This window comes from Amphiura filiformis, chromosome 19 (assembly GCF_039555335.1).
Source record: "Amphiura filiformis chromosome 19, Afil_fr2py, whole genome shotgun sequence".
Lineage (NCBI taxonomy): Eukaryota > Metazoa > Echinodermata > Ophiuroidea > Amphilepidida > Amphiuridae > Amphiura > Amphiura filiformis.
The window spans coordinates 37,665,456-37,687,295 of NC_092646.1; the positions used below are offsets into that span (position 1 = coordinate 37,665,456).

The window sequence follows — 21,840 nt, forward strand, 5'->3', positions numbered from 1 at the left end:
TTTTTCGTAATTTGGGTAAAAATGTGTGTGTGTGGCATGTGGATACAATAGCTGTCCTAAGAGTTGGTACCGGGGGGGCACTCAACACAAATGACCATACGGGTATGCTCCCCGGAAAGACCCCCTTTTGGGTTTCGCAGCTCCGAAAGACTCCCTATATTTGACCAAAATAAAGCTCCGAAAGACCCTTGGTTTTGACAATTTCAGCTCTAAAAGACCCCAAAATTGCTCATTCCTCATATTTCTTGTTTTTCAGGCGATTTTCAACCAATAAGCCAAAAAAGACCCTTGATTTTGACTTTTCGCAGCTCCATTTTTACTTGTTCACAGCCCGGTTCGCAGCACCGAAAGACCCCCTTTTACCGGTACGCCGTCAGCTCCCAAAGACCCACCACCTCAAAATTCCGGGGGAGCATACCCACCAAAATTGTTTGATGTGCCCCCCCCCCCCGGGAGTTGGTAGATGCATCATAAAGAAATCACTAATATTTAAGTGAGGTTTTACAGAAAGCAGAGATGCCACTTGCTTGTTGAAAAAAAAAATCAGGAAGTTGCAAATTCATTGCCAAAACTAATCTTGAAATTTTGGCTAACAATGGCAAAATCAGGAATTCCTGATAAATCAGGAAAAGTGGCATATCTAAGAGAGTAGAAATCCATAAGAGGACACTCTACTCTTGTGATTTCTTTTATTAAACTTCATAGAGTGAAATATATTAACATAACGAACATATTACAAAATTGGTTGTTAGTTCTTTTGACAACCAGTAAAGCTGTTTTGTTTTTTATTTCATATTTTTAACATCATAATTGATAGCACACACATATCTCCCTACGATAAACCAGGAAACAAGCATTAATTCATTTCCACATCGTATACAGCCTTTTCCTCATCTTCCTGATATGCGCCCTCTGTCGGTGGTTTATAGACTAAAACGGCACCAGTAAAAGCAATAATTGACACCAGACGACACGCAGATGTCATCAATACTAGATAAATAGTGATTTGGGAGTTATCGCAAAGCCAACAGTTTTGTGATCCGTCACATTCGTATTCCCAGAGTAGACAGGCTCGGTCGAGTAGAGCGCCGAAAGCAATTGGACCAGGAACTACACCTGTATGATTGTGTAACAAGTTTCAATAAAAAGCATCCATAAGAAAATTAAAAAGACTGGGCAGTTTGAGTAGGCTCCATGTCACAGGGGAAATTGCCCCAAATTGTCAAAATTGATCAAAGTTACACACGGTTGCATTAAGTTGCCTAAAGTTGCCTAAACATTTAGCAAAGTTACACAAGGTTGCCCAAAACCTTTCATAAAGTTGCATAAAACTGCGCAAAGTTACTCGAGGTTAATGGAAAGTTGCACAAAATTGCAAAAAAATGAGCAAAATCGATTGACGAAATTTTTGTCAATTTTGACCATTCTGGACAACTTTGGGCAATTTTCCCAGTGACACGCGGCCTTTGAATGCTAGGGGTGATGATCAGAATATAGGTCAACGTCTTCCGTGCGCTTTGTCGTGGCGACACACGCAGCGGCATTTTTTCATTGCAGCGTTTTTTAACTACAACACACTATATCAAGTTCTTATTCTTTTATGTGTAAAATGTTGGTGTACCTTGCTCTTTTTCTTTCCTATTGAACCTTGATTTATTATTTATTTGAAAAGTTTATGGGTTCCACAAATTATTTTATTTAACGTTTCTTTATAATGAACTTACCTAAACCTTTGTCGAAGAAAGTTTGAACCCCAAGCGCAAACGTTCGCTGGGAATAGTCAACGCACCTAGCATAGTGTAAAGAGACAAGGATATTCACCATTCATCGGTTTGAAACAAATTCCATATTTGAAACCCACTCTTCCACTATGGACATGATAGAGGGAGTATCGGAAGGTTTTCTGATTATTTTAAGGGGTACTACACCCCTCAATAAATTTGACTATTTTTTCATTTTTCTCAAAAACTAATAACACACTGGTAACAAAAGTTATGTATATTATAGGGGCAAGCAATCCAATTACTACACTGGAATTTCAGTGACCCAAGACAAGCGGTTTGCTATTCATGATAAGAAATAATCCGCTAGGATGTACTTCATTTCCTATCATATATACTGAACCGCTGATCTTGAGTCATTGAAATTTCAGTGTATTAATTGGATTCCTTGCCCCAATAATATACATAACTTTTGTCTTAATTCTCATTATGCTTTGTTGTCCTACAATTTCAAACACAACAAATTTGGCTGATTCGAATTAAGTATAAGTTAGGACACGTCACACGTGTACACTAAAAATCAGGTTTAAAAAACCAACCGAAGTCATTTAAAATAACGAACCTTCGCTCCACCAGTTTTGTTTGTTCAACGGTACATCCAGCGTGACATGCGGAGTAGTACATAATACCATCAGAGCCACAGACTGGGTCGTAAGCATCCTCGCATTTACATAACGAATTACACGAAGCAGTCAAGTTAAATTGATCTTCAGAATACTTTAATGTGCTAAAAACAAACAACAAACAAAACGAAACAAAGCAAAAACAAAAACCGAAAACAATTCGTGTGGTAAATGAAAAAGTATGTTTAGTGTCCTCTCCTATAGATTTGCAATGAGTTCTTTAGAGGTTTATCTGTGGGATTTCATGAAACTTACGCCTTCAGTTTTGGTCGAAGTCCGGGTTTTAATTACTGCCAATTATAGCATTTTGACCAAATACGCCATACTCTTTAATCTAGTGGCATTTTTCAAACTGTATATTTTATTTTGATACACACTGTAGATAAAATGCACTAACCTGTTTTCATATACAGTAGTCACACCTGCAAATGCCACATCAGGGCATGTTAGTAGAAAACCTATGGAAATCAAGCCCGATAGGACCAAACAAACTACACAAAATTTGAGTGTTTGTGACACGGTCATTTTGAACCTTTTCAAGAGGTAACCTCCAAGTAAAGGACCGATGATTCCAGCAGGGGTAATGGTAAGACCTGAAAATGACAAAAATAAATTAGCAGTAGCGTAACCCAGCGGTTAAGGTATTTGACTCTGGTGCAAGAGGTCCCGGTTCTATTCCCGGTTGTGTCTAATATTTAACTTTCTCCACGCGGGTGTCGACTGCAGACGATAAGTTTCAATTTTTACAAATCTCATAAATTGTACATTGTCATGACCATATTTGGAATTAGCATGGAAAATGCATTAAAATGAGTACAAACAAGCCTAGTATTGGTTCTGCGGTTCTTCAGATAGCTCTTGATATTTTGAGAAAATATCTCAAAATTTGGACTTGTTATGTTGAAGCCTATGATGGCTATCATGCAGAGCATTAAGAAAACATGATCGTTGACCCCATTAATGTATTTGTATTGTTAATCAGATGCAGTGGATGACAACACTTCGAAGCCAGTTCCAATCACGCTAAGCTATTATGTAGACCATACTCTGTGAATCATGCATGGGAGAACAGTGTATATGATCTAACATTGAAGGATTCAACAGCTTAATAAACAAATATAATCATTAATAAATTAAGGGGACACATATATTATATCCTTCATTTGCACTCGTTCATTAAAGCCTTAATATACGATCTTTTTTCAGAATATACCTTTATTTTTTTCAAAACCGATTTTTTGGCATATTTGTAATACTTACACATGTTCCAACTTAAATCTATGAGCAAACTGTCAAATTCACTCTATTTGTAGTAAAACAGGATGATTTTCTTTTGGTCCGACATATTATCATGATTTTTCAGATTATGATAATATGTCGGAACGGCTCGCAAATCAAATCGTAGTCTCCAACGAAACCAGTTTGGTTATGCTCTCTCTACACGTGGAGGGAGCGTAACCAAACTCTGAGGCCACACTCGGCGTCCGGATCCAAAAAGTGCGAGATATTTCGAGTGATAGAGGTAAAGTTTATGATTTTGTTTCTTTGCAAATTTCCAATTTTTTTCGTGTCCAAATGTATTGGGAACTTTCATAATGATTACATAGTATCATTTTGGGAGGGCGAGTTAGCGCAGCGGTAGTTCCCTCGCTTTGCACCACTGAGGTCCCGGGTTCAAGCCCCGGCGCGGCCCAAGGACTCATGTGCACTTGGTTTATCCCGATTCCATGCTCGCTCTCGCAGGTTTTCTCCGGGATCTCCGTTTCCTCCTGCTTTCAAAAAATGGGTGATTAGGTGCTTGGCTATCAAAAAAAACTTCCTTCACCCAATGGAATTTGGGGAGCTGTATAGATAATTGGTGGATGTTACAATCTAAGTGCGGATAGGTTTGCGCCAAGTTCGGCTGCAACCAGCCTAGTTGATGCGATCTGATTGTGATGATTCACCATGGCAGCGAAATTACAGCGCTTTCATCCCTCCTAGATCCGGAAAAGGCGCTATATAAAACACCCAAATTTATTTATTCATTATTTATTTATTTTATTTTTGGAAGAAAAAAAAAGAAAAATCTAAAAATTCAAAAAGATCGTACATTAAGACGTTAATATTATTGGTTGAAAGTGCACCACGGCACGCCACACCCGTTCCAGTTGGGAACGTTGTGTAGTCTGAACTGACAGATGCACATTACAGATATTAATTGGCGTCAATCCTGGGGAGGGGGACTGGGGACGTGTCCCGTACCTTTCGGCAAAATGACCCATTTTTTGATCTTTTCAGTCACTTTTGGGCAATCAGGCCAATTGCCCGCCACACATTTCAAAACGGTTTGACGTTAATGGAGATAAAACTACACTGCAAAAAATATTTTACTCAACACTAAAGCCATATTTTGACATTTCCATAAGAAATAGAATTGTATTTCTTTTCCTCAAAATGTTAGTTATCACTGTCAGATATGTCACCTTTTATTTGGGATGAACAGATGAGGCCATGCAAAGAAAATCGATATTGTTTTTATACTGAGTGCATTTGTCCCCAATTCGGTCAGAACCACTCCGTCGAACAACGGACGTCGCGCCTTTTTACACCCACCGCCCCATGTACATGTACGTATAGTGTTCTGGATCCCGTAGCGGCGTTCGACTAATATTTCGATCGTATTAACGTCTTGTCAAAACTATAGCACCTAAAGTCTTGATTTTTACAGGATATGATAGTTTACTAACGTAAATTATAATTGTGTAAAAAGGGATTTTGAAAAAATATTGAGGGCGTCCTCTTCAGTGAATATTACAATATGGCTTTAATTTGATACCGTGTTAAACATGTTAAACATACCTGCCAACAAAGCTGCAGTAGACGCTGTAACATTGAAAAGTGACTCCACAATTTTCGGTCCAAAAACAGACACAAATGCTAATAGGAAGGCTTCAGCAATTACCCCGACAGTAATTAGCACATAGGTTGGGTTTTTCAGCAGGGCTAGTACCGCTTTAGGAAACTGTGATATCTTGTTCTGTGATTGGAACTGGGAACCTGATCGTGTTTCATTTCGGCGCTTCTTCTGAGCTTCTGTGTAGCCTGCATGTACATGTGTAGGAGGTGAACAATGTTAAAGCTAGAAATGAGTTATCATCATGACAACTTTTTATTGTGCTACACAATGCATAGCGATTGAATCGCTATGCATTGTGTAGCACAACAGAAACCGGTTCCAACCAGACGAAGACACCCGGAACCGGCGGTCGACCGCCTGTTGAGATTTCATCCCATATTTCTCCTAAATCGATATGATTTTTGTTTCATTCTGCATATGCTTTGTCAGTTCCTAAAACACTCCTTTACTAAACACCCGGTGAATGTTAATTCATTTTATTTAGTAATTAGTAATTTACTGGTATGAATAATAAATTAATAAACTATAAAATAACTTTACCTGGCAGACGCTTATTGTATCCCAGCAAAGGAAATGCATTATACACAACAAGAAATGAGGTTCCTACGAAACCCAGCCACCAACATCCCACCCATAATGGGCTGTCTGGAGTAATGGGGACGCTGTATCAAATAGATATTCATGACATTACACAATAAAACAAGTGAAGTATTTGATATTTAGTTGTAATTGCTTCTGTCGGGATTCTCGCATGCCAAGCACTAGGTTGGCGACCGGTAGCCACGGATTTTTCGCTGACCCGGCCATTGAAAGCGTGCCTATATATACTTAGGGTCATTGCGTATCCCGTATTAATATAGAACGGCATGCACGCATGCGCGCAGTAACAAAAGTCGAATAAATGTCGCCAATTATGAGGCGAACAAACTTTATCCGCTGAGAACTGAAACTTGCAGGGAACCGAAAACTCGACATTATGTTGCAGCGCTAGCGAGAAAAAGACAAGAAAACGACGGACTATGAACTAGCCTTATGCTGGTATTAACTCATTAAAATACTCACTCGTCAGCAAATATGTCCACGAACATGTCAAGAAAAACGCCACCAATAAAGAAACCAACTGTTGGACCTAGGACCGCTACTGACCAAAATATACCTGAAGGTTGCGAACATCAGTAAAACCCAATTATGACATTTATTATACAATAAATAATTGAAGACCTGAGCGCAAGAAGACAGTAAGTCCACTTGGCCCCTCAACATGTATTTATAATGTTTAATACATGTTCCAGGGTGAAAACATCATGAAAGGTTGTGAAAGATTTCGTCGCATTTACAGCATAGTGACCTATGTCAAAAAACAGTGTTTCTTGAAATTCAGTGTTTAAATATTAACCATGTGTAAAAATTGTTCCTACTCAGTCAGTTAATGCTTTTGATTAATAACATCAATCATATTGTTGACTTATGTTTAAAGATTATATCAATTATAAAATTGAATTAATTCAAACATATTATTATTTAAATTTAACGGTTAAAGTTATATGCCGGTATGTCCTAGACTTATTTTGACAGTTATGACATAGGTCACCTTTGACATAGACCACATTTTCTATTTGTTATATTGTCTGCTAAGTTGAGTTTTGCAATAAAACGTCCACGACATAGTGGCATATCTCAGGTCCTATGGCATATCATAGGTCACTATGTCCTGGAATATGTGGTATTGACCAATATTGTGTAGGTTATTATTTTCACAGTATTTAAATTGTGGAATAACATTAATTAAACAATTGCTTGTTGATCTCATCAGGTGTACAATAAAAGCGAATGATTCATAGATTATGAATTTCAACGTAATTCATTTTGTGAAAAAATGCTCATAGGTCACTATGCCGTAAATGCGACGATTTGTTTTGGCCCCTGAACATGTATAAAACATTACCAAACTATACGAAACTATACACAACTTTAGTGTATACATGTTGAGGGGCCAAGGTCTTCTTGCGCTCAGGTCTTGAATTACATATCAAGTAATGTGCAAATTATAAAATTGAAAAAAAAATACAATGGTTTGATTCAAATGTTTGATGATAAGCCGTGGTTTTCTGCCTTTTTGTCAGAATTCAATATTATTCGAATATATTATAATTCTATCATGTAGAAGGTGACGCAGCACAATTTCACACCACTAGATTTCACCTGAGCTCGACACTTTAGATGCTTAGGCCTAAAAGTTAGGTAAACTTCAAAATAAACTAATTAACAAGTTCGGTATCTGTTCTATTATGCAGAACAGGGCAGCGAAAAATAATTTCCTTTCTGGGAACGTGAACTGTTGTTTGAAATATTTTCTGCGAGCGTGGAGCCGGAGCGCGAGCATGAACACAATTATTAAACAGGTGGGGTCCAGGGGCAAAGCCCCGGCGCAGTCTTAGAATTAATTTGCGCGAAGCGCACAAAAATTGGCACTTTTTTTTTTAATGACCAAATATGGGGTTAATTTTGGTTAGAAACCCATATACAGGCGTCAATTTTGTGGGGATGATTGTATGGACCATCCCCTAACAATATATTGGGGGATTTATGCCCCTCCCACCCCGGATCTACCCCTATGTCATTAGCTAAAATGACTGTTTGGAGTTATTACTCATTGGAGTCATAGTGTTACACCCAAATTGTAAAGTGCGCACATTTTGTTGATTTGTAGCTTGAGATTACAAAATTGAATACTTAACATTCGTGCGCGCGGAGCGTGCAAAATTTTTGGAATGTACATGCCTTCTTGTACATTTTACTCCTGAATTTTACCCTCGAATTTTTTTGATCCCCCTCTATTAAGGACTGAATTGTTTTTGATCCCCCCTTTTTAGGACCCAAAATCCTATATAGTTATTGAACATTAATTTAGTTCCAAAGATGTGAACAGTTGAAGTTTTTCCAAAACAATATGCAACAAAAAAATTATTTCCTTGGCAAATCAATGAAAAACCTGCTTTTCTGGGGAACGAATCCTACTTATGCTATATTCATTCCTGTCACTGGCGTTTAGTTTTATTTATCAGTTATCGTCGCAGAAAGTTCGCAGAAAATATTTCACGAGTGATCGTGTTCACAGAATATTTTCAGAGCTTCAGAAAATGATATTAAAGATTATTTTTCCCGTCTTGATTTTTTCTGCGACTCTGAATTTTTTTCTGGGAACGCCGGTACCACGATACCGGTGATTTCGTAGCCCTGATGCAGAAGATCGAAGGTGATCCTATGTCTTCGAAAAACTTTATCCCCAAAGAAAATCGTAAACCTACCAGTATAAATAGCTGCTGTTCCGGGGGTTACATTTTCATCAATATGTGTCAGCCCTAGATTGTATATGGTAGATGCACCCAGAGCATGAAGCATTTGTGCCACAATAAACACGGCATAATACTTCTGCAGATTTTCATCATCACCGTCACAAGGATCTGTGACTGTACGATTGACATCACAGGTATCGAATACGGCACCCTCGGCGTTATATGGACCCGCCAAATAATGCGGTAAAGTAAACGTTATTGAGCCAAGTGAAAATATTATGGCACTAATTCCTATCAAGCGAGGTTTGTGACCATTTTCTCCAAAATAGGTTACAAAAACCACAAAGAACATACCGAACAAATCATACGAGCTCGATATAAAAGCACTTTGCACGCTCGTAAGATTGAATCTTCGTTCTAAAGTTGAAATCATGGTATAGACTAGCCCATTGACTGCCATTCCCTGAGTGAAACAATAGAGACATAGGACGAATAGGAAGCATTTAGAATTGTTGAGCATTTGCATGCATTTTGGTCGACAAGAACCGTATCCATACGGTTTCAATTCCTCCTCGTCTAATATCTCGTTATCAGTTTGGTCTTTTGAGGTACCATTGCGTTCAGCAGTTGCAGCATTTTCCTGTTTGTCTCCTGTGTCTGAATAGCCTTCGTTGTCGTATGATGTAGGTACTTCGCGTTCAGAGTCTGAGGAAGCCATGTTGAAAATAAGACACACTAACTGAGAACTACTTGAGCGTCTACATTTGACGCTGATCAGCAGATTGTGATAAAAATATTCTTAAGGAGGCTCTGGCAGACAATGATTACATACGCCACCATAAAACACTTCAACTCGAATCATAAAAATAACATCTAACCAGCCTTCTGCTGGAAAACTCGGACTTCAAATGTGTCCAAAATAAATGCTTGATGTGAAAATATAAAATGTACCTTTGTATCATATCCTTCAATTTAATATTTGATATTTTGAAAATGAATGAACTCGTGCACGACGGGAAGGAATTCAATAAATCTCAGGCCGCCCAGGTAAATAGATGATACACACGTTTTGTTACAGAGAAGATGCAATAAATTTTATTACATCTTCTCTGGTAATAGATACCAATATCAATGATTACGTTGTTTTATATTTGTCAATATTGTTTTATTTTGTTAATGGCTTTAGCAGGTTATACAAATTGTATATTTTAGATACCTTAGGGATGATAATGGTACTACAAGTTATTATCAATATCTACCGGTTGTTGCTCTCCGAGCTGATCGTAAAAAGTTCATTATGATCATTGTAAATGATATTGAAAAGATAAATATCTTGAATATTATTAAATAGTTATCTAACTTTATTTCTAATGCGCTCGAAAAGTTATCAACACAATGTTCACAAGTTTCCATCTATAACTATGACCGAATATACGTCCATTTTCAGTTTCCTTTACTTTTCGAAAAGTTATACCTCAGTCTTGTGCTTAGCCATTTCTACCTTTTCATTTCCAGTTTTATACTTTACAACATTGTTCTCTTTTTCGCCTCCATTCTCGCTTTTTTCTGGAGACTTATAACTTATCAAAGCGCAAGAATAGAATATGATGGAACAAACACGACATGCTAATGCCATCAGCAGGCTATAACCAGATAATTGCCAGTTGTTGTATATCCAACAGTTTTTAGAACCACTGCATTCGTATTCCCAAAGAAGGCAAGATTTATCAACAAGGGCGCCAAACGCTATTGGACCAGGTACTGTGCCTATATAGATAAATAATGGAAAAATTAGAAAGGAAGAAGTTAAAATGAACATTAAAGCGAACGTAATCGATATAATATTAGAGAGATTGCGATTTCCAAACGTAGCATCGAACGTGCTTGGCATCTATTCAAAATTCCGTCACAGGAGAGTAGTTTTGCACTTTTTCCACGGCGAATTCACCGTGACCTTTCCAGCCATAAACCCACTCATTGAAGATTAAACCGATATATGCAGTACTAAACCATTATATAGTAATCTATTGTCCAATGCAAATTTATTACCACCTGATAATATTGATCCAATGAGCGACCGAATTGTCCGCTACGGACGACTAATCCAATCGATAACGACTCTATTGACATGTACGAGCTCCACTGACCGAGTTTTGGGATATTTTTCACTGGTTTGCAGCTGTTTGCTGTCATTTACTCATCAAGGCGGGCCACCCTTATTATAAGGACTATGCCAATTATTTAAAGATTGACATGTAGAGAATAAGCCATAATTGATTGACAGAAAGTACTAAATTTGTACCTATGGCGGTTTTATGACACCAATCTTCCAAATACGACCACAAAATGGCTACCCGGTGAAGCAAAATGTGAATTGGAATAACACGGCGAGTTTGGATAGATGGTATGATTTCTTTTTAATAAAAATGTATGTTCCCCCGTTATTAAAGCTTGTACCGGGTTGAAGATTCAGATATTTGGAAAAGAATAAGTAATTGAAGCATAGAGCAAGTACGTAAATCATAGCTTTTATACTTTTTGATATATGATACTGACTAGTTCATCCCCAATAGCTACAACACAGCGCTACCAGTAGTGTTCAATTGCCTATCGTGAGTGCCCTTGTGTTGTGTGTATACATGTAGTTAACAATGACTGCATGATGGTTCGATGCTACGTTTGGAAATCGCAATAGCAGTTCGTCGGAAGTTGATCTTAAATAATTAGTCCACAGCCTTCTGTTCTAATTTAGGAGGCTGCTGACATTTTTGCTAAATGTTGTCCCACTGATTTTAAAGACACACAAAACATATGGGTCAATGATGATACACCGATTAAACCAAAGTAAATCTTTTTAATATCACGGAATAAGATTTCTTTTGATAAACGTCGTGAATCTCATATCTCATGTTTTCATTTACATTAACCAGCGAAGATGAGAAAAACTATAAATCAATACTTTTGAATTATTTTTGGCTAGAGAGGGCGATGCTATTGAATTGATGACGACATGAAGCCATTTTTACAATAACCGCTACCCGCGATTAGCGTAACGCGCTATAATATATAGGAACGGTTTATATTGATCCTCTTTTCGTCATTATACGTAAAGTACAACGATTGGATACATGTCCATATGCCGATACACACGTGTTGGAATTGATGCAAACATTAGTTACTTACCAAGTCCTTTTGCTAGAAGCGTTTTTAAACCTAGTGCAAAAGAACGCTGGGAGTAGTCAACACATCTGAGATTGAAAAATTAACAGAATAGAGAACAATTAAACTGAAGTAACTAAATTGCGCTTCCAATACATTATTTATAAATGGAAATGGGTAAATTTGTGTAATACCAGATGAAAGCTGGTGATTTAGATCCCAAATTTTAATTTAAGTTGTCCTGAGAGTTTTTGTGGTTTGAATTTGAGAAAATGGTTTGGAAAACGTCCGCGAGTTAACTTGATGATGGGAAGAAGCATAGAATTTGTTTCACATCGAGTTTGATGATACTTTAAGAAAACGTTTAAACATTGCATCATTTCATTACATCTTCACAATCAATTAAATGTTCGTCATTTTCTTTAGATGAGCTTCAATCCCGGTTCTCCCATATAATAAAACATTTGTCTTTTGAATGACAATTAATGTGTGTAAATGATTTGGTACAACATTTTAGGTTCCTGAATGTAAAAACACGTTTCTGCCATTATACTAAGGAGACAGTCGTCAAACCTTTCTCGGCCACGGACCCTCTAACACCCAGCCCATGTCGTCGGCTGTACTTTAGCTCAATACCTTAGCAATGCAGTAATATAAGGTACAGCGCTCATGAATGCAAAGAGGAGAGCTCCAAATATCACTAGTAACCACCACGTCATATTAGAACAATCCAAGCTGCATCGACCTGCTACAGCTGCCCCAAGTGAATCTTCTGTCCCAGGAATACAGGTGCAATCCGAATATTCCTACAACGTATATAAAAAAGATCAGTAAAACTGACTAAAAAGAGCATTATGTGTACATTCATATAAAAACAATGCACTTGTCGTCTGCTATATGTGCGGTCCCTTTTCTCATGATGTAGGAATCAATACCAGACTCATCTCAAGTGGAGATCATTTCGAATCATCTCCAATTCACATGTTTTAGGAATACAATTACAATGAACAGTCCTAAACCACATGACTTTGGGATGAATTGAAGTGACCTCCACTTGAGATGAATCTGGTATATATTCCTAGTTATTCTGCAAAAAGAGACACATGTAGCAGCCCCGGGTAGCAGCCGAGAAGTGCATCCGTTTGATATGGTTGTACATATATATTTGAGATTCTATCAACAGGACGTGCCCCACGTTGCACAATTGATGTTCGTCATTAAATTTGCAAAGTTTGCAACACCTTTATAATTTTAAAGCGTAAAACAACCAACCTTGATTGCGGCATCACTTTCTGTTTCTGTTACACATCCAGCATTTTGATCCTTATACTTACCTTGCTGCCATCTTCATCTTCTGTTTCTGTAAGACATCCAGCGTGACATGATGAATAATACATGACACCATCGGATCCACACACTGTGTCAAACGAATCTTCACATTTGCAGTTGGTATTACATGGCGCAGTCAAGTTGAATGCTCCACCATAATCTTGTGTCCTAATAAGAGTGAGAAGATTTTTATACATTGGGGTCCGTATGCAAAAAAAAAAAAAAAATCGACCAGGTCTAATTTTAGACTTGGTCTGGCCATGGAGATTAGTCCTATGCAGAAGGAACTGTTTTCGGTATTTACATGCCTTATTCTATAATATTGTAGATACTGTTAAGGACAAAATACATGCAACTTAATATTAGATGGCTGCAGTTTAACTTTCTTACTTTGCCGCAGAGAGAAAAGAGTAACAGAATCCCTCCCTAACCTCAATAGTTAGACCAGGTCTTGTTGTCTGTCTTGTTTTGTGATCTAGGATTTGAGATTGGTGTTCTGATTATATTACATCCATCTTCTGTGCTATTGGTTGACCCATATACAGTCATATACAGAACTTCGGAATATTTTTCATTTTCTTGCCATGATAATGTGGTATGGCATGTCAAAAAAACAGCTCACGTAGCTGAAAACATGTTTACTCAATAATAAGCAATACTTCTCAATCATTCTCAATAATTAATAAATCATGAATGGACGAATTTATTGATTATTAAAATGAAAGAATAAGAACAAGAAAGTAGAATTACGTATTTTGGTAGACAACGGTTACACCTGCAAATGGTACATTTGGGCAATAGAACAGGAAACCGAAAAAGCATGCGCCACCAAGCACCAAGACAACAAGGATCAGCTTTAAAATTTGAGGAACTTTGAGATCGAAACGTCTTATGATGTATCCACTGGCGATTGGTCCAATTATCGCAGCAGGAGCTAAGATGATCCCTGCATGTATATTATAAACAGATTAAAGGTTTTAAACATTATCCGTATCATCATCATCTTATTCGTCATCGTCGTCGTCACCATCGTCACCATCATCATCACCACCATCATCATCATCATCATCATTATCATCATCATTATCATCATCATTATCATCATCATCGATCACCAGATTCATCAATCAATCAAGCAATCAATCAATCAATCAATCAATCAATCAATCAATCAATCAATCAATCAATCAATCACTTACATTTATGTCTTCGCGCCAAAATCATTTCAAAATGTTCAATGGCGCTCATTAGCTCAAAAACTTATACAATGACTACTGCTGATAAGCATCCTGAAATTGGAGCTTCTTAAACTTGTCAAAGTACAGCATTCGACAACTTATTTATGTGGCTCTTATGTTACAATTTGATAAAACATAATGTTCATAATCACTGAAAAAGAAGAGTGATGAGAGCCGTATCACGTTACTTTGATTGAATCGCTTCAAAAAAGATTGAAATGATGTATTACCGACAGCAAGAGCAGCGTCTCCAGATGACATGTTAAAAACGGATTCCACAATCTTGGGTCCAAAGACAGAAGTAAAGGCGAGAATAAATCCCTCACATATAACAGCCAAGTCGATGAATACATAGGTAGGGTTTTTTAGAAGTGCGATCAGAGCTTTTGGTAAATCAGATAGCTTATTCGTTCCATATGTTGTAGTTTTGGCTTCAAATTCTGCACCAGGACGTGTCTCATGTGTACGTTGTTTCTGTGCCTCCCTGTACGCTTTAAAATAATGTCAAGAAAATATGTCCTAGTCGTGCCAAGTATTATTTTGAATACGAAAGTGCATAGGTCACTATGAAATAAATGAATCAACCTTGTTCTCATTAATGCATTGTATAGTCGTAATGAGGACACATTGTGTTTTTGCTGATTATGTTGATGATTAAGTATTTTTTATGATTCTTTCACGGTACCAAAACCAGACTTTAATTTTTGGATTACCCATTTTGCAACGTACTAAAGTCTAGTGTTTTACTTATTATTTTAAGAATAACAAGAAAATGCTTGGCAGTATACTAAAATCAGCCAATAGATACGGTGATTAAAATCGATCGTGATTTGACAGTTAAGTTCCAGCATAAACAACCAACCGAATCCAATACGTTGTCTGTGCCTTAAACAAGGTTAGCATTTTCACTTCATCTATTGAGCTCTCCATGAGGCTTTTTCTGTAATGTGACTACATAAACAGGTTGTCATATAGCTAGATGCAGTATATGACCTACTTCTGATTCCAGAAAAATACAACACCAATCTTGTTGGATTACAAAATCCATTTATTCCGCTTTGCCAAATGAGAGATAGCTAAATCCTAATCCTTTAGTTAGTTCTAACTGGCAGTAAAAGTCAAAATATGAATATTTTTGCAATTTGAAGTACAATGGGTCAAAAACATGCTATTTTGCATGTTTTTAACAACTGTAGTCACAAAATTCTAAGACGTGGCACAAGTCTAAGCATTCAAAATCTTCAGTATAGGCTAAGAGTTTTCTGGACTGGTAAATAAATATATCTAAATGCATGCTTGAACCATATTTTGTACATTGTTTTCAAAATTACAAAAAAAAAAAATGACTTAGGCAATTAACGTAGTAGGCTGACGCTATTCTTTATGGCTCTTGCAGCCTAATGTAACAAGAAACACATTATAGACAACAAAATTAATAAACAACCAATAATTAAAAAAAGACATACAATTTAACAAACAAACAAACAAACAAACCTTACTTGGTAGATGTTTGCCGAAACCCAATAGGGGAATGGCTACTAGGAAAGCAATACCAGCTGTCACTACGAACCCTAACCACCAGGCACCTACCCATAACGGACAGTCTGGTGTGATAGTTACGCTGAAATGAAATATGCATAATATGAGTTGACTTGTGACGTCATTGCCTGGCAGTGAGAGCGCGCATCATCAAAATTGGTTTTTTTTTTGGCCTGGCATATTTTGTTCAGGTCCCGTGCTTTTTAAATCCCCGCCAATCACAATAAGGCCATTGAATAGTGTAGTGATTGTATGCAGTTCGCTCAAGCATATCGATATATCTGTCCCTTGGTTTTGTTGATAAACATTGAGGTCAACTCATCTATCTGCATTGAGTGAATATAAGCAATTTGGAAACGTTGGTCAAATATCTTTGACCAACTCATCAAAAGGAAATAGTCAGATGTGATGGGTTGCCAGTCTGTTGAAACCACTAGTGTAGTGGTGAAACTTTTCTTGAAATTGTACAAAAAGACTAACCAATTTGTCACACAGCCAATAGTAATAAATATATTACCCGATGGGTAATCAATGTATATTAATGACTTTGTCCAGTCCTGCTTTCCAGAATATATCCTTCGTCTGAGTTAAATGTTGACAGTTGGTAACAGGTCATATAATAAAAACTTCGCGACATCTGCTCTGCACACTACTACACGGCCACTAAAGCATGTGTCAAACCCTCTGTTTTACTTCCATAGCTCATATCTTTGGATCTACTCATAGTATCAACCTGGGGTGAACGCCATTGAAAAGAATTTTTTTTCATCTAGTCAATGAACTTCAAGTGATTTACATAGCTTCATAAAATATATGTTTTTTTTAACTAGAAAAGTTCATGTCTGACAACTTCTCAATGGAGAATTTCCCCTTTGGCCTCAAAATATCTGGGTCGGACAGTTATCTCAATTTGGTATATGAAAACCAAAGGTCGTACAAATTTGGGGTAAATTGCATTGATATGCCATTGAAATTCTCCAGCTTATGATATAAACCTCATTCCTATTGAATAAGCAGAAGTATGGTTTTTTTTAGCTTGAAAAACTGTGTTCCAGTCGAACTTAGCCTCTGTGTTGAGCTCAAATCTGTGACGTCATCAGAACTGACTGTGCGGAGTATCCCACGCACTAGTAATGTTTTACCATACATGTGGACCAGGATAGGTCACAGAGTCAAGATAACAGTCTCCCCACAGACCTCTGGTTCACACTTAGTATTTGTCCATTTTCTTGGTAAAGTTTTCATTATGTAGTACCGCGCCAATAAAGTATCCTTACACTTGGAAAAATAATCACAAGTTCCAAACTGAACAATATTGGCGTAAATTTGGTTTTTTAATAGATGCACTATCTAATCCTGCACATTATGACACCATGTTGAATCCAATGTGACTTCAAGAATCAAAGTTACAAGCATTTGATTACACGAAGGTCCACTTTTAAAAGTGACAAACTAGCCTATTCAAAACTTCACAGACTAGACATCTGGTTTGAGAGTGGTGAATGGCTAATTTATGATTTTGGCTTTAATTTAAAACAAAAGGAACAAAAGAAAACTGAAACAAAAGAACTGACAAATCAAATGAAAGTTATGAAAATTACAGAGAAGTAAAAACTGAAATAAAAACTGCTTTATATAACGCTTCATTGAAGAAACTGTGTTGCCTCTTTGTTGCGATTGTTGGAATCTTTTTGCCCAGTTTGTCACTTTTAAAACTGGACCTTCGTCTATTCAATTGCTTTACTTTACTTCTTGAGGTCACATTGGATTCAATGTGGTGTCATAATGTGCAGATTTAGATAGTGCGTCTATTAAAAAACAACTTTACCCCAATGTTATTCAGTTTTGAAATTGTGAATATTTTTCCAAGTGTAAGGATACTTTATTGGCGCAGTATGTGAAAGCATTTTTGTCCATAGTATGGTACAATGAGTTATTAATGCCCCTTTCAGCTAAAACGTGCACAGGTAAAACATGGCTGGTTTATTTAATATATTTATAGCGTAATGCGTTATAAGACAACGAACGAAAGCAGGTTGAAAATGAATTAGTTTCATTTACAAATATTAGTATAATTGAATTGAATACAATATTATTGTCAAAAACAGTGTGGAACGAAAAGGCTATTCAGTTTACTATAATGTACTTTGTACTTCGTGATTGACAGGACTATACTTACTTCTCTACAGTTAGATCAGTGTATATATCTAAAAACATGCCACCGAAAAGAAATCCAGCCGCGGGACCTAAAGTTGCAATGCTCCAAAATATACCTGTTTAAACAAAGTTTACCTCACAGTCAAATATATACATGAATTCAAAACCCACCCAAGTCCATGGGAAGTGATTTTGAGAAAAAAACCTGTGTATCATTTTAATTCCTTCAGTTAGATTTACCTGACCAATATGGTTTACAGTTTTACGTGCAAATGAGTAGGTTAAACTATATTAGGTATGACGATTAGCATTTCAGGGACTTCGTGGGGTTCATTTTAAATGCTGGACTTGGGTGGGTTTTTGAATCATATACAAAGACGATAATGTTGGAATGAGACTACCACTAGTAAGATAATACAAAATAAAGCACACAGGTATGTATAATGTTGATAAGCATTCTGCCATGCAATATAAACCACACACTTTCCTTGACTAAACCATTTTTTCCCCAAAAGTCACTCTCCAGTAATGAATGTGTTACAAGTGGACTTTTTTACATACCGGATTTCAGTCAATGTGTTACAAGACTCAGATCATGGACTTGGGTGGTTCTTTCATACATGCTATTTTTCACATGCTCAATAGACACAGAGGATGAATTTGAGTTGTTCTTTCATATATATGACAGGCCTATGTATAGCAACAATTTCCCATGCTCAACTCAATTTGGCCAAAGTATGGACTTGGGTGGGTTGTGTATTCATATATTCAAATATTTTCGAGACGGAAATACCTGTAAACATTGTTAATGGTCTTTTTTTCACACATATACCTACCCAAATCTAAACCCACCCAAAAACGTACCAACGATCGGAAGATCGGAAATGTATTGTAGTTTTTCGTTTAAATCTTTTTTTATTTTAAGAGCTATTATAATTTTCAATTATGGGGCTTTTTTGGTACAGTACTAAAATAATTATATAGATAATATAGATATTGTAGGTGGGAAAAGTTCTGCTACCAAACTGAAGTATCAAAAACTATTTATATTTAAATATAACAATACGCTAACTTATTTCATTGTTACACTGCACAGCCCCGAGTGTACTCCACAACAAACATATCGCTGCCAATTCCCAATCAAGATGATTAAGTCATATTATATCACTCATACATAAATTCTAGACAGTTCATTGGTTGATTACCATTTATCATTTTTACTATCACCCTCTCCGTGTGATAGTCTTTACCATCATGTGCTCTGCCGTAGGGCGCCTGCGCCAAGCCGTGAGCTGACTCTTGGACTCGCCGATTTAGTTATGGGGTGGACCCCAAAATGTGAAGTATATTACGGCAAAACATGGTGTTATGTTGATGAAAAAATGTATTTCCTACCTTAAATAATATTTTAGTAATAGAATCTATGCATGAGTGATATAAAGCAAATATTAACTGTGTCTAAAAATTCGTGTAATGGTCGAATATAATCACTCGGTGAAAGATGTATTGTTCCATTCCACTCGCCGTTCCGGCTCGTGGAATGGAACAATCCATCTTTCACCTCGTGATTATATTTCGACCATCACACTCATATTTGTATACTCATGGCTAAGTCATATAAAGTAACCTGGACGTATATCAGCTTAGGGAAAACTATCGATCATACGTTACCTATGTAAACAGCCGCTGACCCAGGTGGTGAATTGTCATCAATGTAAACCACTCCTAATGTATAAATACAAGAGGATCCTATTGCATGTAAAGCTTGTGCAACAAGGAACACTGCGTAATATTTCTCCAGATTTTCCTCTTCATCATTAACCGAACAAAGATCTGGCTCTGTTCTATTATAATCGCAAGTGTCAAATTCTGCAGCTTCGAAATTGTAAGGCCCAGTCAGAAAATGCGGGAGAGTGAACACAATCGAGCCACAAGTGAACACTAAAGCTGTTATTCCCAGGAGTCTCGGCTTGTGAGCTCTCTCGCCAAAATAAGTGACAAAAAGTATGAAAAATATGTAGCAGAAATCATAGGAGCTTGAGATGAAAGCACTTTGTACGCTTGGGAGATTGAATCGTCGCTCCAAAGTGGTAATTATGACATACACCAAGCCATTGACGGTCATACTTTGGCCGAAAGAAAACATACAAAGAAAGAAGAGGAAACCTTTTGGATTGTTGAGCCATTGCATGCATTGTGGTCGGAAGGAAAGCCAACCGTATTGTTCCACATCCTCATAAATAGTCGGCTCGTTTTCTGCAAAGTTCACTTTTTTCTTTGCTCTTTTTGGTTGGTCTTCCCGGTCTTCTTGATTCTCGAAATTTGGGTTATCGAAAGCGTTCTGGTTTTCAGGATCCTCCATTGTCGTAATTGTAAGGTTGGTGGATTTGATCTTCTTAACATGAGACTCGCTTGGCCTCGGACCTCTAGTAGTCTTAGCGGCTATAGGCCGGATCTTTCGTCGATTTTGTTTATTCTGGTCAACGGTGACGGAAAATAATAATACACTCTCGGATTATATGTTCTATAAAATCTTACACCTCTTCCAGTCTTAAGCATACAGCAGTGTCAACTGTTTAAGTAGAGTATTGAGTTGTGGAGCTGCAAATAAGGTTAATTCTGACGGTATTGACTAGAAATAAACACACAATCAACAAAACACAAAATATGAATCTAAAAACAATCTCCAACTCGTGATTAGGCCTAGCTGTATAAAGATAGCTTATCTACCTGTCCTTAATTAAAATGGACCTTGTTCTGAAAGTGTCTTAACCCATAGTAATTTGAGTGGTATACAAAGATTTGTGGGCGTTTCTTTTAACCTATATGTTATTATTTTCATATGAACAGGTGAAACAGAATTAGGCCTTGCTATGTATTACTATAATTACGTATTGTTTACCAGCTTAACAGCCTAATGCTTAAAGTGGTGACCTGTATGGTCGATCCGAATGTCAACAATCCCAAAAGTGATCCGGGGGGGGGGGGGGCACATCAAGAAAATTTGGTGGGTATGTTCCCCCGGAATTTTGAGGTAGTGGGTCTTTGGGAGCTGACGGCGTACCGGCAACTTTCAAAAGGGGGTCTTTTGGAGCTGCGAACAGTCAAAATCAAGAGTCTTTCTTGACTTTTTGGTTGAAAATAGCCTGAAAAACCAGAAATATGAGGAATGAGAAATCTTGGGGTCTTTTAGAGCTGAAATTATCAAAATCAAGGGTCTTTCGGAGCTCTATTTTGGTCAAATATAGGGGGTCTTTCGGAGCTGCGAAATCCAAAAAAAGGGGGGGGGGTCTTTACGGGGCCGGGGCAACATACTCGTATGGTCATTTGTGTTGAGTGCCCCCGGAAAGTGATAGAACAACGGAATCAAGATATTTGAATGATGAGGGTGGTGGAAATGTGATGTAAAGAATGAAAGGAAGGAAGTAAAGTCGAAAGAAGGAAAGGAAGAATAAAAGAAAGAAGTCGTCTTGAAAGCATTAAGGGCCCTGCAATGAGCATTTGGACAGTATTGTTTGTGGGACATGAGAGCACATCAGACATATCGAATTGCATTCTAAACACGAAGAAGATCCATCTGATATCAAATAATTTTCATTCTTTTTGGAATTCGCGATATAATTAAAATTTTATGACAAATGATTAAATATTTTTAAAAATTTCGATATATAACAGTCCTCGAAGTAAACTTTATAATCTAACGATATATGTGTTTAAAGTGTATGTAGCTGGGAGGAAAAGCCAACGATCAATTGAAAATGTTGACGTTTCATATTGAAGATGTACATTCCCCCCGACCTATTTTGTTGGCGTTTTTGA

General features: G+C 37.2%; 2 protein-coding genes across 2 annotated transcripts; both read right to left on the reverse strand.

Moving 5' to 3' along the window:
- Positions 1 to 856: 856 nt before the first annotated feature.
- Positions 857 to 9,317, reverse strand: LOC140140552 (solute carrier organic anion transporter family member 4A1-like). Its single transcript, XM_072162311.1, has 3 exons — positions 8,612 to 9,317; positions 5,246 to 5,488; positions 857 to 1,116 (listed from the first exon to the last, which is right to left on the reverse strand). The coding sequence occupies exons 1-3, from the start codon at positions 9,315 to 9,317 to the stop codon at positions 857 to 859; spliced, it is 1,209 nt and encodes a 402-aa protein (XP_072018412.1).
- Positions 9,318 to 9,781: 464 nt separating this feature from the next.
- LOC140140553 (solute carrier organic anion transporter family member 4A1-like) lies at positions 9,782 to 20,383 on the reverse strand. Its single transcript, XM_072162312.1, has 9 exons — positions 19,693 to 20,383; positions 18,044 to 18,137; positions 15,825 to 15,946; positions 14,556 to 14,816; positions 13,838 to 14,033; positions 13,093 to 13,255; positions 12,395 to 12,564; positions 11,783 to 11,847; positions 9,782 to 10,366 (listed from the first exon to the last, which is right to left on the reverse strand). The coding sequence occupies exons 1-9, from the start codon at positions 20,381 to 20,383 to the stop codon at positions 10,068 to 10,070; spliced, it is 2,061 nt and encodes a 686-aa protein (XP_072018413.1). The 3' UTR covers positions 9,782 to 10,067.
- Positions 20,384 to 21,840: the final 1,457 nt, after the last annotated feature.